Source organism: Ambystoma mexicanum, chromosome 6q (genome assembly GCF_040938575.1).
Source record: "Ambystoma mexicanum isolate Mex_15411 chromosome 6q, UKY_AmexF1_1, whole genome shotgun sequence".
Classification (NCBI taxonomy): Eukaryota; Metazoa; Chordata; class Amphibia; order Caudata; family Ambystomatidae; genus Ambystoma; species Ambystoma mexicanum.
This window is the reverse complement of record NC_090937.1, coordinates 1,172,127,385-1,172,143,679: the sequence shown is the minus strand read 5'-3', so window position 1 is coordinate 1,172,143,679 and position 16,295 is coordinate 1,172,127,385. Positions and strand designations below refer to the sequence as shown.

The following is a 16,295-nucleotide window of genomic DNA, read 5'->3' as shown; positions in this document are numbered from 1 at the left end:
CTAGTAGTTTACTGTGTCGATTGCTGCTGAGAGCTCAATGAGAACCAGGAGGTAAGGATGGCCATCATCTAGGATTTTAGGGGCATCGTCAATCACCTTGATGGTAGCCGTTTCTGTGCTGCATCTGGGTCTGAAGCTAGATTGGTATGCCTGAAGGAGGTTGTTGCTTTAGATATGTAGGACGAGTTGCGTGGCAACTGCTTTTTCAAGGATATTTACTTGGTAGGGTGATGTTGAAAGATTATTCAACTGGGGAGTGGTCTCATACCCTTAAAGGGGCTATCTAGCTTTTTGTAAGGGGCTCAATCATGGCTGCCATTTCAGAGTCTTCGCCCTGGTGATGTCATAACCAGAGTGCTTTGTCTGTAGAAATTGGGGCGGACCAGTGGAAGTTTGGCAGCCCCAGAAAATTCCAAGATCTTGCTGGAAAGTCCTCTCCTGGGCTACTTTACCCCTTCTCCTGTCTGCCTACATCCGGTATCCTGTGGCTTCCATGAAGCAAATTACTTTGATGTCATTTACTATGTGGCAAGTACTTCAAAAACTTTCAGATGTACATATGTTTGTGGGGTAGGTGATAAATGGAGTTGAGGATGGAAGTCGAGTGGCTTGAGCCCCTCCACCCCCCAAAAGCATGTTCAACAGTTATTTCGACAAACTAAATTGCATCAAAGTAATTTACTTTGTTCAAATGACATGGACCTCTAAGTCTATGTCAGTCACCACGCTGATCTCATTTCCTTTGGCCTTGCAAAGCCTGCCCTTTGAAGCATTGGTCCTCTCCCTGCCACTGGGCAGTTCCGGCCTCCTGGAAACTGACAAAACTTTTCCAGGAATACAAAGGCTTTTTCTGAGGCTGATCCCAAATGATCTGCTTTTGGTGGAACTCGGTCTCAGTGAATACACAGGAGGCCCTGAAAGGAAGGTCACTAGGAACCATGCTGACAATACCATAATGCCAAAAGATTGTGTCCGGTATAATTGTGGATTCCAGATATCATAAGAAACCACCATATAGTAACCAAACATGTACTAGTATTTTGATACACAATTATACAATAAGACAATGCTCCGCAGAGTCTTGGTACAGATTACTTTAACTGGTTTGCCACCAACACGTGCTTCGACCTACACATTAAGGTCTTCTTCAGGGCTTTTGTACCATTAATCATAGATCAAATAAAACATTCATATAAAAACAAAAACAATATCACAACAGTAATGAAAATATATCATACATTACCCCAGGATTTTAAACATTGCGATCCATATGTACAGGCACAGAAAGGGCAAATCCATTGTGATTCCCAGCATGGATTACAGGAACCGGGAGCGAGTATAAGAAGAAAGCTGTAATTGCTTTACAGCATCGACATTATGATATTATGATGGAAATATGCAAAAGATGACATTTTCATCCATACCTTACACCATATAACACCCTGGTGTGCTGGTGTCTATCTTCACCACCATTGCAATGTGTCCACCACCCCATACACAAACATAATCACAACCATAGAAGGGCCTATGCCCATGCTGGTCTATAACCCCCTATGCTCCCTATTTGTGGATGCCAATCTGGAGCTGTACCGTGGGTAAGGTAGATTGTTAAGCTCATAGAATCCTTCTTTCATGCCAAAGGTTCAGATTTCAACCTGAATGACCTTTACTCTTACTGGTTTTCTTTGGTGCTCCCACGTCTCCAAGGGAAAGGGCCTTACACTTGCTGGATGTCGCGTGTGCTTTGAAGTTTTATATCACACGCACAAAAAAGTTGTGGAAGACATCAGAACTGTTTGTTTCATTCGGAAATGTGGGCACGGGCAGAGCCCTAGCAAAGACTTCCTTTTCCAGGTTGCTTTCTGGCTGTATCTCGCATTGCCACCAACTTTGCGAACAGGCCCCTGCCTGGAAGGCCAAGGGCACGTTCCACCAGAGTCGTATCTACTACCATGGCGTGCCTGTCTGGTGTTCCCTTGTAGACATCTGCAGTGCTGCTACATGGAGGTCTGTCCGCACCTTCACGAGATTCTACTGCATTGCCAGGGATTCCAGGAAAGAGTCCCATGTCGGCCAGGCAGTGGTCTACAACCTTTTTGCATGAAGCGGGTGTTCCAGGGGGGAGTTCAATTGCTCCTGTAGAACTGTACCACCTCTCATTGGTTGTGTATATGTACTGCTGTGTAATCGTATTTATAAGCATGTGAATGCATAAAAGATCCAATGATGGAGAACAAACAAGTTACTTACCTGTAACTCCTGTTCTCCAGCATTGGTATATTTCATGGATTCACATGCAACCCTCCCACCTACCCCTCTATGGCTCTTCTTGGTTCCTACTGCCACATTACGTGTGCTTACAAATATGAAGATGGTCACTAGGGGTTCAGCCAAGGAGGACTAATGTCATTGGCTGGGGCAGTATGACTCAAAGTGACAGCAGCAGGCTATATAAGTGACACGTTTTTAAACTTTAAAGCTAAACTGCTTTCATATTACTGAGGATTCTCAGTCTAACGTCAGGGAATATTCATAAGCATGTGAATCCATGAAAGATACCAATGCTGGTGAACAGGAGTTACAGGTAAGTAACTTGTTCCTTCTATGCACTCAACTTAAGTGATATTGCCTGCCCCAGTAGTTGCCTGTAGTATGGGCCTTAGGGAAGCTAACATCAGAATATTGAATATCGGCTAATAATGCAATTAGCACCCGGGTAGGGCTGAGGCGAGCTAGGTGGGTTTGCCTTCTCCCTGGCTCCTGCAGTCTCCAAGCCTCGAAAAGCAAACCGGACTTTACTTCCTCAGTGGCCGAATGTAAGTCTGTTCTTCATTTCCACGACATGTAGGCAGAGCCACGAGGGAGGCAGGGAGAATGTATAACCACTGGTGTGGCAAGGGGAGAAAGGAGCGGCTGAGTACCAAAAGGTATGTTTCGGGGAGGAAACTGGTAGTGCGGGCGCCTAGGCAAATGTTGAAATCTTGACAGGTATCCAGATCTATAGGTACACCATTTCATATTGTCTGGAAGCCCTGGATCCCGATTGGCTGTCCAGAGTCCAGTGTTCTGACCCAGGTGGCAATAGCTGTTATAGCCTGCAGATTGTCCAATGAGAACACTCATTGAACATTCCAAGGGTTATAATGTGGCATTAAGCCCCCCTGTTACCCTTTGTGACAGCCTATGCAACGGGGGCTTACACCCATTAGCACCTGTGGTTATCAAAGTGGTAACCTTGGGTGCTAAAAAAAAAAGTATTTTCAGTCAATGAATGGGTCGCTTTGCACGTCCCGTTCAATGACTGAAAATACTGTGCTAAAATGGCCGCCATGGAAAGGGAAGTGGGGCTCCGTATGGAGCCCCTCTTCCCTTCTGATGGCGGTCAGTGAATCTGGGTCGCTGTTACGGCAGCGGCCTGCGGCGCCGCAACACACAGGTAAGTGGGGATTGGGGTTGGAAATGGTCAGGGGGAAAAGGGAACGGAGGGTGTGGGGTAAGATGGTGGCTGGGGAAACCAGCCATCAGGCGGCTTCGAACGTGGGCTGAGATTGTAGGTTTCAGCATGCGTTTCTAGCCACCTGAATGGCTGGTTCACCTGTGCCGGGTGTTAATGGTGTTACATAGCATCTTCATAATTCTACCTCAATGCCAGCCATACTAAAGTCAATTAAGTAAACAAAAAAATGGTTAGTGTAGCAATTTAAAGTGTCCATCTATGTAGCAAGAGCCCTGTTGCATACCTGTTCTACAAGCCCTTGTGGGAAATGTATTCAAAGTTTACTGCCGTCTTCTTGGATTTATTAATTATCCAGAGACAAGCTAAAATGTGCTTGGAATCAGAAAACAAGTGACCACATTCTGTTCGGCAGTTGAGGGTGAAGATGGAGAAAATAGTCTTGAAGCTGTGAAATGAGATCCCTCTGAAAGAAAGTAGCAGAAAAACCTTTACTCTGACATGAAAAAAACTATTGGGGTGCCAAGATGCCACCAAAATTAGCTCTCACATTAAATTCTTTTTCAACTTGCCCGTCATGTTCAGCTGAATTCGTTAAGGGGAAAAAAAGGAAAGGAAATGTTATCACCTATCATCAAAGTGTGTTCACCTTCTACATTTGGAGCAAAACGTTATCCAAGGTGGGATTTATTCCAGTGTTGCCTTTTTTTTTAGAATGATTTGTGCTCCTTTGTGTTTGTATGTGTGCAGCATGGAAAGGCAACCTTTACAGAACATTCACTTGATTTTATGTTCAAAATGTAAAAGCTGATGAAATAAAGCCACTGAATTTTTGCATAGAAGTGAATTGTATCCGTATATTCTAAGTGATCACAAAATAAACAGGTGTTTTAGACCAACCTACATTAAAAATATCAATATTGTGAAAAAAAATTGCCATGCAGCCTATAACAAATTGAAATGACCTATGCTTTCCTGAAAACGTATGAGCTAAAAATGGTTATGTAATATTCTTTTGTAGCATTACGTGAGGCAGGTGTGGATTGTTTGACCTTTGGACAATACATGCAGCCAACAAAACGGCATCTGAAGGTAAGCCTCTTTTGGAGAAGTGCAGAATTTTCTAGTATTTAGGAGGCGATTTTTTATTTAAAAAATCATATTTAATTGGTGTAATTACCACTGCATGGTTGCATCTCATAGTGTTAAACAATTTCTCAAACCAACATCTTTCATACATTAACAATGTTCAGTCTTGGCGCTTTTTGTAGCGTGCATTTTAACACTTTGATGTCTACAGTAAAAAATTGTGCCTGTGGCAGTTGTGCAAAGGTTTTACTTTGCCAAATGACTGCGTTAGAAATAGCAGATAACCAGTGCAACGGTTTAAAGAATACGACTTCATATGTCCTCGGCTGATTCAAATCCTATCTTGCTAACCACAGGTAATTATTCCAAATGGATTCCTTCAAGTCACCCACCTCTACTCATCACCTGTGGGGTTCCACAAGTATCCATCCTCTCCCCCGTGATCTTCAACCTTTACATGAAACTGTGAGGGACCCTCCTAGTGCCACACAAAATCCACATCCACCAATACGCAAATGACATGCGGCTTGCCTCAAACTGATCAAGTCCTGCATTTCCAGTGCTTACCTGAAACTCAAGCCCTCCAGGACCAGTAAGCAAAAATAGACCAGATACCTTTGCGCTGTGGATTAATTGAATAAAGAAAAAAGGGCAAAGGTTGATCCTGTATAAATCTAGTTTATAGGCAAACTCATAAAAAGTCAATAACAATGTACATTTATAAAAGACCTGAGTGACGGACAAATTATAATCTGTATTCTAACCAAGAAAGAATGAAGTGACAAATCGTAAAATACAGTTATCCCAACACCTAAATCAAAATAATTACTAAATCATAATCTAAATTTGTCCAAAAACACCTAAATCACCATCACAAGTTGTTGTTTAAATAATAATTAGCATATAATCCTATCTTTCCTTTTCCATATAGTATTGTGGAAAACATTTTTCAGTTTGAGTTTCCTAATGTATTTATATTTGTATAGTAGTGAGGTCTTGTTTATTGGTGGGTGTAAATGAAAGCCCACGATTTAGAACCCGTAATTCGGTCTCATCAAATGGATGATCTGATAGGTTCAAAACCAAATTCACATCCCTTCTCACTTCTTATTTTGGTGGTATTCTGTCCTTCCTTGCCTCTAACCTGGTTAGCACACCCACTTTATCTCCTTTTGAGTCCGGTATGTTTGCTGCCCCCTCCTTTGCCCATTGCACAGGACCTGTTGGTACTGGTATGTGGCGGGGTTTGGAATCTTACATGTTTGGTCACAGGTCAGTTTCCTTTGCGGTATTGCCTTATTTGTTCTTTTCGAAAAAACAGTTTCTCATACCCAAGAGTACTGGTATTGTCTGGTCTTGTATCCCCATAATTTTCACCATCTGAGCTCACAGGTGAGGATCCTGGTGTACTATTAGTGGAGGAAGGCTGATTGTGTGCATCATATTTTGGTTGGAAGGTGTAAACCCTATCTAACCTGTAGTCCCGGTCATCACGTAATACCTTTCTAGCTTTTCTTAGTTGCACTTCCTCTTGATGTTTTTTTACAATTTCGTCAAATTCTTTTTAAATGTTTTGTTTGGTCGGTTCTGATGCTTCCATTTCCTTGATCTCTTTCTCCAAAACCTCCATTTCCACTTCAACTCATTTATGCTCTCTATCAGCATGCTCTACTAGCAGCTCAATCACCTTGGAACTGTTCTTAAAATTGGGTTCCCATATATCTGCCAAATCTGTGTCCTCAGGTTTATCAAAGTTAGGGAATATCAGTATTCTGAGGCCGCGAGGTATCTGTCCTTTTTCAAGATAATTGATCATAGTTGCTTTTTCATAGTATTTGTTTACTTCTTTGATGGATAATCTTTCTAATGTGATAAATGTATCTCTTAGTGTTTCTTTATTTGGATGCAAGGGTAGGTTACTTGCACTCCCCTCTGCCAAAAACAATTATGTTGTATCCTCATCTCTATTTAGCCTGTATGTAGTCATTTTAGACTAATATTAGGTATGTCAACAAGTCCCTAAATCAGAAATACTATACAAGGTGAGCGTTGAAGTTAAGGGACACTGCGCAATCCTAATAAAAGGTGAGAGTTTTCATCCACTGTAGCTGCAAGAATCTGGTAATTGGGACACTCAACCCAACCTAAAATTAAACTAGTAAGCAAAATATACCAGATACCTTTGCGCTGTGGATTAATTGAATAAAGAAAAAAGAACAAGGTTGATCCTGTGTAAATCTAGCTTATAGGCAAACTCATAAAAAAGTCCACAATGTACATTTATGAAAGACCTGAGTGACAGACCAATTATAATCTGTATTAGTTTTACAAACCAAGAAAGAATGAAGTGACAAATCGTAAAATACAGTTTATCCCAACTCCTAAATCAAAATAATTACTAAATCATAATCTACATTTGTCCAAATACACCTAAATCACCATCACAAGCCAGGTCAGAGGCAAGGAAGGACAAAAGGGTTTTTCCATTCCATGATCACCAGAGCCTCTTAGCTGTACCAGCTTGTGCCCGAAGAAGGCACCATCAAGGCAAAATATACCAGATACCTTTGCGCTGTGCATTAATTGAATAAAGAAAAAAGAACAAGGTTGATCCTGTGTAAATCTAGTTTATAGGCAAACTCATAAAAAAGTCCAAAATGTACATTTATAAAAGACCTGAGTGACAGACCAATTATAATCTGTATTAGTTTTACAAACCAAGAAAGAACGAAGTGACAAATCGTAAAATACAGTTTATCCCAACTCCTAAATCAAAATCATTACTAAAACATAATCTACATTTGTCCTAATACACCTAAATCACCATCACAAGCCAGGTCAGAGGCAAAGAAGGACAGAATGGTTGTTCCATTCCATGATCGCCAGAGCCTCTTAGCTGTATCAGCTTGTGCCCGAAGAAACTAATAAAGGAAGGTTTCCTGTACCATAGGCGCGAGGCCAAGAGGAAGACCATCATGGTGGTGCCCCTTCTGGACGACGTGTATGAGGAGGGCCTGCACCTCCTGAAGAACCCTTGCACGGCACCGGCCAAACGGGACGGGCTGGAGAAGAAGAACCCAGTGCCGGAGTCTCCACCGAAATGCCTGAGGTCGCAACCATCGCCAGATTAGGTTGACCTGTCCTCGTTGTCTTCTGTCCCTCCGGACAGCGAGAGGAAGAAAGGTGATTTACACTGTGGCGTCCACCATCAAGGCGGCCAATGCACTGGCGATCCTAGCCAGGTACGACAAGGAGCTGTGGTACAAGCTGGGTCCGATTATGGAGTTCCTCCCCGATGGCAAGAGGATAGAGGCAATCAAGGTAGCATCGGATCATGCCCTCTCAGTGGCGCTCGACATTGCTTCACATGGTTCCGACCGATGTGGAACAGTGTCTGCCTTTGTCTCCAAGGCTGGATGAAGGCCACGAATTTCCACCAGGAGGTCCAGGCAAGGGTACTGGACATGACTTTTGACGGAGATAACCTTTTTGGGAAGGTCGACGATAAGTCCCTGCAGATGGCTCGTTCCCTGGGCACACTCCAGCAGCACTGCTCTTCTTTTCGCTCCTCCAGAGGGAAGTCGACTAGGTTGTCAAAAGGTTTTTCCTCATGGTACCATCAGCCTTCCAGATCCACAATTCAGGAAACCTACAGAGGCCGTTCCCAGGCCTACGGTGGTGATGGACAGCGCCGCCCACAAGACAGGACGCCATTGCCAAAGCAAGCCTGAATCGGCCAGGATGTCGGGGGTGGGGGGTGGGGCCCACCTGTGCACCAGCTGATGGGGTTCCTCAGCTAGTGGGAAAAGAACACCACCGACAGATGGGTGTTGGGTGCTCTCGCCCAAGGACATACCCTGGAATTTCAGTACAGGTGTCCGCGGATCCCTTCGGTGGCCCGGCGTTCTCCTAGCATCAAGGTTGCCTAGCAACCAGGCCCGATGCTAACAGGCCACGATTGGCTGTCGCGGCTACTTCCTGATGCACAGAGCACCGGAAGGCAAGAGCCGGCACCGCATCCTAAGGCACACATTACAAGGCAGGATCCTGTCAGTGCCTGTCGTTGCCTACGGAGCCAAGGGCCCTGCCACGCTGTCCATTTACCAAGGAAGGTAAGCGTTTGCCCATTGTGCCATACGTTATCTACGTGTATGCTTCGCACAATCTAACCTACTGCACAAACGTGCCACTTCAACACAGCCCGACACTGTATTTATATTTCGAAGGGATTGTGTCCTCCGACGTATTCCTTATCTTTGATAATACGTTTCCAGCTTGCTGGCCTTGTAAATTTTTTCTGTAGAGGGCGCTGCGCGTCGACGTCCGCCGAGTCAATGTCCTTCGACGGCCACCGTATCGGCGCCGACGTCACCATGCCCATAAATAGCCACGCGCTGGGTCCGTTGCTCAGTTCCGTTTTTCCGTGCTTCGTGGCGCTTCGGAACGTCGTTGCTCAGTTCCGTCAGGTTAACTATCTATTTCTACTCGAATATACCTTATCGTTCTCGATGGCTTCTTCATCAGAACCGACGACGCCGCGATCCGGCTTCAAGAAATGTCGAGACTGTGGTAAAAAAATGTCAATAACGGATCCACACAGGATTGTGCTTCATCAGCGGCTGACTGCATACCCGAAGGAGAGGAAAAGGAAGCCTTCCTTAACATTATTAAAGATGGCAAGGATGCCAGGTGCGAATCACTTCAAACTGGCATCGATTCCGCTGACAGTATCAGCAGTGCCATGGCGGCAAGTACAACAATCCGCAGGCATGCGTGGTTGCGAAAGTCGGGCTTTGCTCCAGATGTACAGGCCAGACTTTTGAATATGCCCTTTGACAGCTCTTCATTATTCTGGAAAAAGGCTGATGACAGTCTGGAAAAGTTACAGACTTCTAAAGCAGCAGCAAAATCTTTAATAGCTGCTATCCGCCAACCTTCTTTTCGCCCCTCAGGAACCTCTGGAAGAGGAAAGTCCTTTCGCTATTATTCCGCATTCGGGAAAGGCAGAGGGCAGCCGGCTCAAAGAGGCCAAAGGAGATCCACCCGAGGTGGACGGGTCAAAAGTACTAAGGCCACAGCAGCAGCAGGTGCCTATTTACCCTCGGCATCTGCATCAGCCGCCCCAAACCACTCTGAGGCCTTTCCACACAATATATCTGTAGGGGGCAGGTTAACTCACCATCTGACGGAATGGCAGGCTATAACATCAGATGCTTGGGCATTGGAAACAGTTGCCCAAGGTTACTGCCTACACATTCCTCAGAGTCATCCACCGGGGAACAGCTCTCTGAAAGTTTCAGATCCGCAACCTCTTGCAGAAATTATAGACCTGCTAGAGAAAGGTGCCATAGAACCGGTACCTGTAGCGGAAAGGAACAAGGGCTGGTACTCCCCATACTTTCTCATACCAAAGAAGGACGGAGGACTGAGACCCATCCTGGAATTGAACAAGTTCCTCAGGAAGGACAAGTTCAAGATGGTAACTCTCTCTCAGATCCTTCAGGCCCTCCAGCTGCAGATTCAGAGCTTCTTGGAACACAACCAACTCCTTGGTACCCGGCAATCAGGTTTCAGACCTCAGCATGGGACCGAAACCGCTCTCATTGACCTTAAGGCCCAGGTTGACGAGCTAAGAGATCAGGGAGATTGTTCCCTACTAATTCTCCTAAATCTCTCATCAGCGTTCGACTTGATGGACCATGCTGTTCTCTGCAACCATTTAGAGTCAGCAGCGCACTTCTGGCAACAAGCCACAGCCTGGATTAAATCTTTCTTAAGTGAAAGAACTATGATAGTCTTCTCCACCACAGAAGCAGCTGATCCCATCCCTATCCTATGTGGTGTTCCCCAGGATTCATGTGTCTCCCCCACTTTGTATAACATATTTACCAGGCCCCTCTTTGATGATCTGGACTGTCCTGGTGTCAACTACACCAACTATACAGATGACACTCAGATTCTCATCCCACTATGGGGGATCATAATCAGGATTTGGCCTTGGTGAATAAGATATACCTCATCATCCAGGCATGGATGGCACTCCATGGTCTATGCCTGAATGATGACAAAACGGAACTCATCATACTGGGGACTCCACCTAACATTAACAAACTTGGCCACAAATATACTTCCTTTGACATAGATGGCAACACAATCAAGGTGATGAAGGAGGTAAAAACCTTAGGTTTCTACCTTGACTCCTGTCTCACTTTGACAAAACAAGTGAACGCCATGGCATCATCTACAGCTTACAGATGTAAACTGATTAGATCTGCTAAACCCTTCCTTTCAACAAGCAGTTGTACCATACTGGCAAGATCACTTGTGTTATCTAAGTTGGACTACTGTAATGCCCTCTACATTGGAGCTAACAAACCTATTACTAATGAGATACAAATACTCCAAAATAATGCCCGGAGAGCAGCATTGGGAATGACCAAAAGAGATCACATATCAACAGCTAGGAGACATGCTAACTGGCTCTCCACTCTCGACAAAATCAGACTCAAAACCGCGTCACTAAAATTCAAGTCCCTTAATAACACAGCACCCAGCTACCTGACAGAGAGGTTTAGCAAAAGACTAACACTCCGACCCACTAGAGTGGCCTACACTTATTGTCTGACAGTCCCCCATTTCAAACGAGTTACTATTGGTGGGAATAGTTTCCCTGTTAAAGCCGCCCAACTCTGGAACTCCCTTCCACCCTACCTTAGAGCGAACCAAACCTACCCACATTTCAGACTCAACATTATCAACTGGTTTAAATCTAATGATCACTAGGCCAGATCAGACAAAGGAGGTTCTCCTTAACCTTCATGTTTCCCCACTAGCTACCTTTTACCTATGATGACCTGTGGACCTTTAACTATTATGCCATTTTGTATTACATCCTCTCTTTGTATCTCATTGTAATATATCTGTACTCTGCATACCTTGCTATTTCCTATACTGTACTATGTTATTATGTAAGTAAGAAATGTCCCTGTACTGCAATATGTAACTATGTAAGCTTAAAATCTCCTTTTACTCGCGCCCTGATACCTCGGGGTCTGGTGCGTGTTACAAATAAATAAAAAACAAACAAAGCAGCAGCACATTGAGGAGGTGCGGGCCATGCTACTAAAAGGGGTGATAGAGCTAGTTCCCCAACGACTCCAGGACTCCAGAGTCTATGCCAGATACTTTAGTCAAAACGAAGACCGGGCTGGAGGCCCATTCTGATCATGCGATTTCTGAACAAGTACCTCAAGTCCCAAAAGTTCAGGATGGTCACGTTCCAGCACGTGCTTGGGCCAACTGGAAAAAGGAGACTTCTTGACGTCGCTGGACCTGGAGGACGCCTACTTCCACGTCCCCATTCACAAGAAACACCAGACATTCTACGCTTCGTAGTGCAGAGACCACACTACCAGTTCAAGGCCCTTCCTTTCAGCTTGAAGTCTGCCCCCAGCGTGTTCACAAAGTGCCTGGCACCTCTGGCGGCCCATCTGCGTCTACGGGTATACACGTGCAGCCGTACCTCGAGGACTGGCTCATCCAGGCCCGCTCTCGAGAGTTAGCTGTCGGACACACTGAGACGACCGTCCAGCTGCTGACGGATCTGGGATTCTCCATCAACTATCCAAAGTCCTGCTTGACACCATTGCAGAATGCTCTGTTCCTAGGAGCCGGACTCAATACAGTCTCCTGCTTGGCATCGCCCTCAGAGGACAGTGTAGCGGCCATTCAGGGGAAAGTGCAACGACTGTTGTCCACGAAGACCGCCACGGTGCGAACCATCCAGTTGTTGCTCGCCATGATGTCCTCTTGCATTTACCTTATCCGGCTTTCCAGGTTACGGATGCAACCTCTTCAGGAGTTCCTGGCCGCTTGCTAGGTACAGGTCTCAGGAAGCTACACAGACAAGATCCTGCGCGACAAGGAGTTCTGTCGGGCGATAAGGTGGTGGGGCGTTCACTCCAACATTACCAGGGGCACAGGGTTTCAACCCCAACCCCCATACCAGGAGACAGTCACCACGGACGCTTCCCTGGAAAGCTCGGGAGCCCACACTAGACGTCTGCACGCCAGAGACCTGTGGCTGCCAGAGGAGAAGGATCTCCATATCAATATCCTGGATCTAGGGGCAGTGTTCTGCGCCCTCAAGTCATTCCTTCCGTCTCAGAAGGGCAAAGTGGTGAGGATGTTCATGGACAACACATCACTTTGTTCTACATCAGGAAGCAGGGGGGCACTTAATCCCAAGCGCTCTCTAAGGAGGTGCAGGGCTTGTGGCCCTGGGCTGTCGGGCAAGAGATGTTCCTCGTTACTCTTCACCTGGCAGGAGTCAAGAACACCATCGCAGACTCCCTCAGCGGGAATTGAGCTCCTGTCACGAGTGGGAACTTTGTCAGGACCAGGTGGGCCGCATCTTCGTCATGTGGGGCAGGCCCCACATCGATCTGTTTGCGACGGTGGCAAACTCCAAATGCCAGATGTTTGACAGCAGATTCCAACAACTGGGGAGCCTGGTGGACGCATTCTCGTGGATGGGCCTGTTTCTGTACGTGTTTCCTCCATTGCCTCTCCTGCTACGAGTCATCAACACACTCAGACAGTGCCAGTGCAGGATGATACTCATCGTGCCGGCGTGGCCGAGGCAAATTTAGTACCCGGACCTTCTCAGCCTGTCGGCGTCGCCTCCGGTCAAGCTGCCAGTGGTTCTAAATCTTCTCACCAGAGAAGGAGGTGCAATCCTTCACCATGACCAAGGATTGCTGAACCTAAGGGCTTGGATCCTGCAGGTCTAGAGTTTGGAGTATATGAGTTGCCTGCGGACTGTAGGGAGGTCCTCGCCACGGCCAGGGCATCGTCGACTTTGAAGTGCTACAGTCAAAAGTGGAAGTGCTTTCTATTTAGTGCCGGTCTCAGAAGATTACCCCTCTCAGGGTCACGGCCCGGCAGATTCTTCCATACTTGCTATCCTTGGCCAAGGCCGGACTGGCGCACGCCTCTATCAAGGTACAACTTGCGGCTATCTCCCGCTACACCAGGTCTCCAGGAAGATCTTCACTTTGGTCTCACCGACTCGTCAGGGAGTTCCACAAAGAACTGTTTCTATGTTTCCCACCGGTGAAATGCTCCTGCCCCGGCTTGGGAACTCAACGTGGTGCTGACCAGGCTCATGGGGGCCCCGTTCCGGCCTATGCATCAGGCCCCTCTCAAGTTCCTCTCGTGGAAAATGGCTTTCCTTGTGGCCATCACCCCTGCCAGGAGGGTAGGTGAGATCCAGGCCCCATCCTGCAAACGGCCATACCTGACTTTCCACTAATCGAGGGAGTTGCTGCAGACGCACCCCTCTTTCATGCCAAAGGTTCCGTCGGAATTCCACCTCAACGAGCCTTTGGTGTTACCTGTTTTTCCCCAAAGCCTTTGTCACCGGCTGAAAGGGCCTTGCACTCGCTGGACGTTGCTCGTGCCCTGAAGTTCTACATGACATGCACAAACAGTTTTTGAAAACTTCTCAACTGTTCGTGAACTTTGGTCCTGTGAACCATGGGAAGGCCGTGTCCAACACTTCCATCTCGAGGTGGCTCGCCTGCTGCATCACGCACTGTCATCGGTTGGCGAGCTGACCGCTGCCCAGCCGTCCAAGAGCCCACTCCACCAGAGAGATTGCTGCGACGATGACGTTCCTGTCTGGTGTGCCCCTGCTGGACATCTGCAGAGCGGTTTCGTGGAGGTCCACGCACACCTTCACAAGATTCTACTGTGTCGACAGATTACAGAGAGGACTCCAGAGTCGGCCAAGCAGTGCTACGCACCCTGTTCGCTTGAGGCGAGTCTGTTCCAGAGGTAAGAGTTGATTGCTTCTGTTGATCCTTGCCACCTCACATGGTTGTGTAATGTTGTACTGTTATGTATTCGTTATTCATAAGCATGTGAATCCATGCCAGACCCCATGCTGGAGAAGGAACAAGTTACTTACCTGTAACTATTGTTCTGCAACATGGGTCTGTCATGGATTCACATGCGAACCCTCCCTCCATCGCCTGTGCGGCTCTTCTTGGTCATACTGCCACTCTACATACTTACCAAATCTGAAGATGGCTGCTAGGGAGGGCTTCGGGAGAGGGCTATCATTAGATGGGCACAGTATGACCCAGAGGACAGGGGTTGGTTAGAAGGAGAAATACAGTTTGTAAGTGAAAGTGAAACTGTTTTTTCTTTTACCAAGGATTCCCAGCCTGACGACAGGGAATATTCATGAGCATGTGAATCCATGCCAGGCCCATGCTGGAAAACAATAGTTACAGGTAAGTAAATTGTTCCTCATCTAATGAAGAAAATCATGCATATATATTTTAAAATTGATTCAGATTGGTTAATAATATGTACAATTAAACATACATGAAGTGGACATGTTTGTATCAGTATTTTACTCTTTGTTGCATTTGTTATACGACAATCCTGTGTCCCCCAATAGTGTGGTCTTGAATTGTCCCAATGCTTTGCCAAATTTATTTGCGGAGTCCCTATTTTGAATCTTCACTTAATCCCACCATATTATCTCTCTCTGCATCCCTTCTTGCCATACTGTGTGTTTTCTGTTGATTCATACATCTCCAGCTGCAAAACAAAGTTACTTCATATCACCCGACATGGATGGCGTGGGTTTGGATTCTGTACCCCAGTTGTTCTGTATGTCTCATTTTAGTAATACTCTCACTCCTCTGAAGTAGCTTGCCTTCCTGGTGGGAAAGCAATCACTCAGTTTCTGGGGTTCCCCACACTTCTCTCAAGGCATCACCTTGTAGAATCGTTTTTGCCCTGGTCTTGTCAAGATGTCACCTTGGTCCCTGTGGACTTCAGGAAAACATGGCACCCCCCCCCCAGTACTTTTGCTCATTTTAACAGGCATTTGGGCGACTGGAGTAACCAGCGTCTCTCCCTCATTTGGTGGTAGAGGACTGGTTTGGCTGCTTTCTCATCAAAGCATTGCACTGCTCCCAGAGTAGTCTCCACCACTGCAAACTAGGCTCAGAGTTGAGACTGAGTACTTCCATTCTTGCCCTTCTACTCTTCTCTTCACCCTTTTCATCATCTTGTTCCTTTTTAGCTCATTCTCTCCTGCCTCCTGTTCCCTCTTTCATTTCCATTCTCTGGCCTCCTTGCTGTTCCACCAAACAGCGCAGTCCTTTGCCCTCCCTGCTCCTCCTTTCTGTCACCCCCATCCTCCTGCTTTACAGATTTCCCATCTGTACGCCTCTTACTCTATTGTTCTCTCCCTCCACTCCACTGTTCTCTTCTCTTTCCCTGCCTTGTTTCCACCTTTCTTGTCTTTCTGACGACCCCTGTCTCTTTGTCACCTATCTGCCTTTGTTAGCTCTTCTCCCTCCATTTCTCTGCGTTCATCACCCCGGATTTCTCCTGCACTTTCAACTGTTCTGCCTAGTGCAGGTGTCTTCAACTTCTACCCTTCTCATTCCCGTTTGCTCTTTCCTCCTCCTGACTCTCCACCCGTTTGTTTTTCTCCCTCCTCTGATCTTTCTTCTGCCTCCACTCCTCTGTCTTCCAATTTGCCTTCTCTGCCACCTCTCCTTTTGCTCCCTCCTCCTGTCTCCTGTCCTGCTCGACTCCTCTTTCTCCATCCTGCGTGCTGCTTTTTCCCTCCTCCACTCTCTTCTCTACTTCCGCGCTCTTCTCTACCTCTGCGCCTCTTACTCCTCCTCCGCTCTGTTCTCCTATTCCGTGCATTGTTTTCCTTCCA

General features: G+C 46.4%; 1 protein-coding gene across 1 annotated transcript in view; it reads left to right on the top strand.

Moving 5' to 3' along the window:
• The window catches only part of LIAS (lipoic acid synthetase), a 487,597-nt gene that overhangs the window by 397,807 nt on the left and 73,495 nt on the right, over positions 1-16,295 (top strand). Inside the window, exon 9 of the mRNA XM_069631781.1 lies at positions 4,476-4,546. Within this exon, the coding sequence (XP_069487882.1) occupies positions 4,476-4,546 (71 nt within the window). The remainder of the gene's footprint in view (positions 1-4,475; positions 4,547-16,295) is intronic.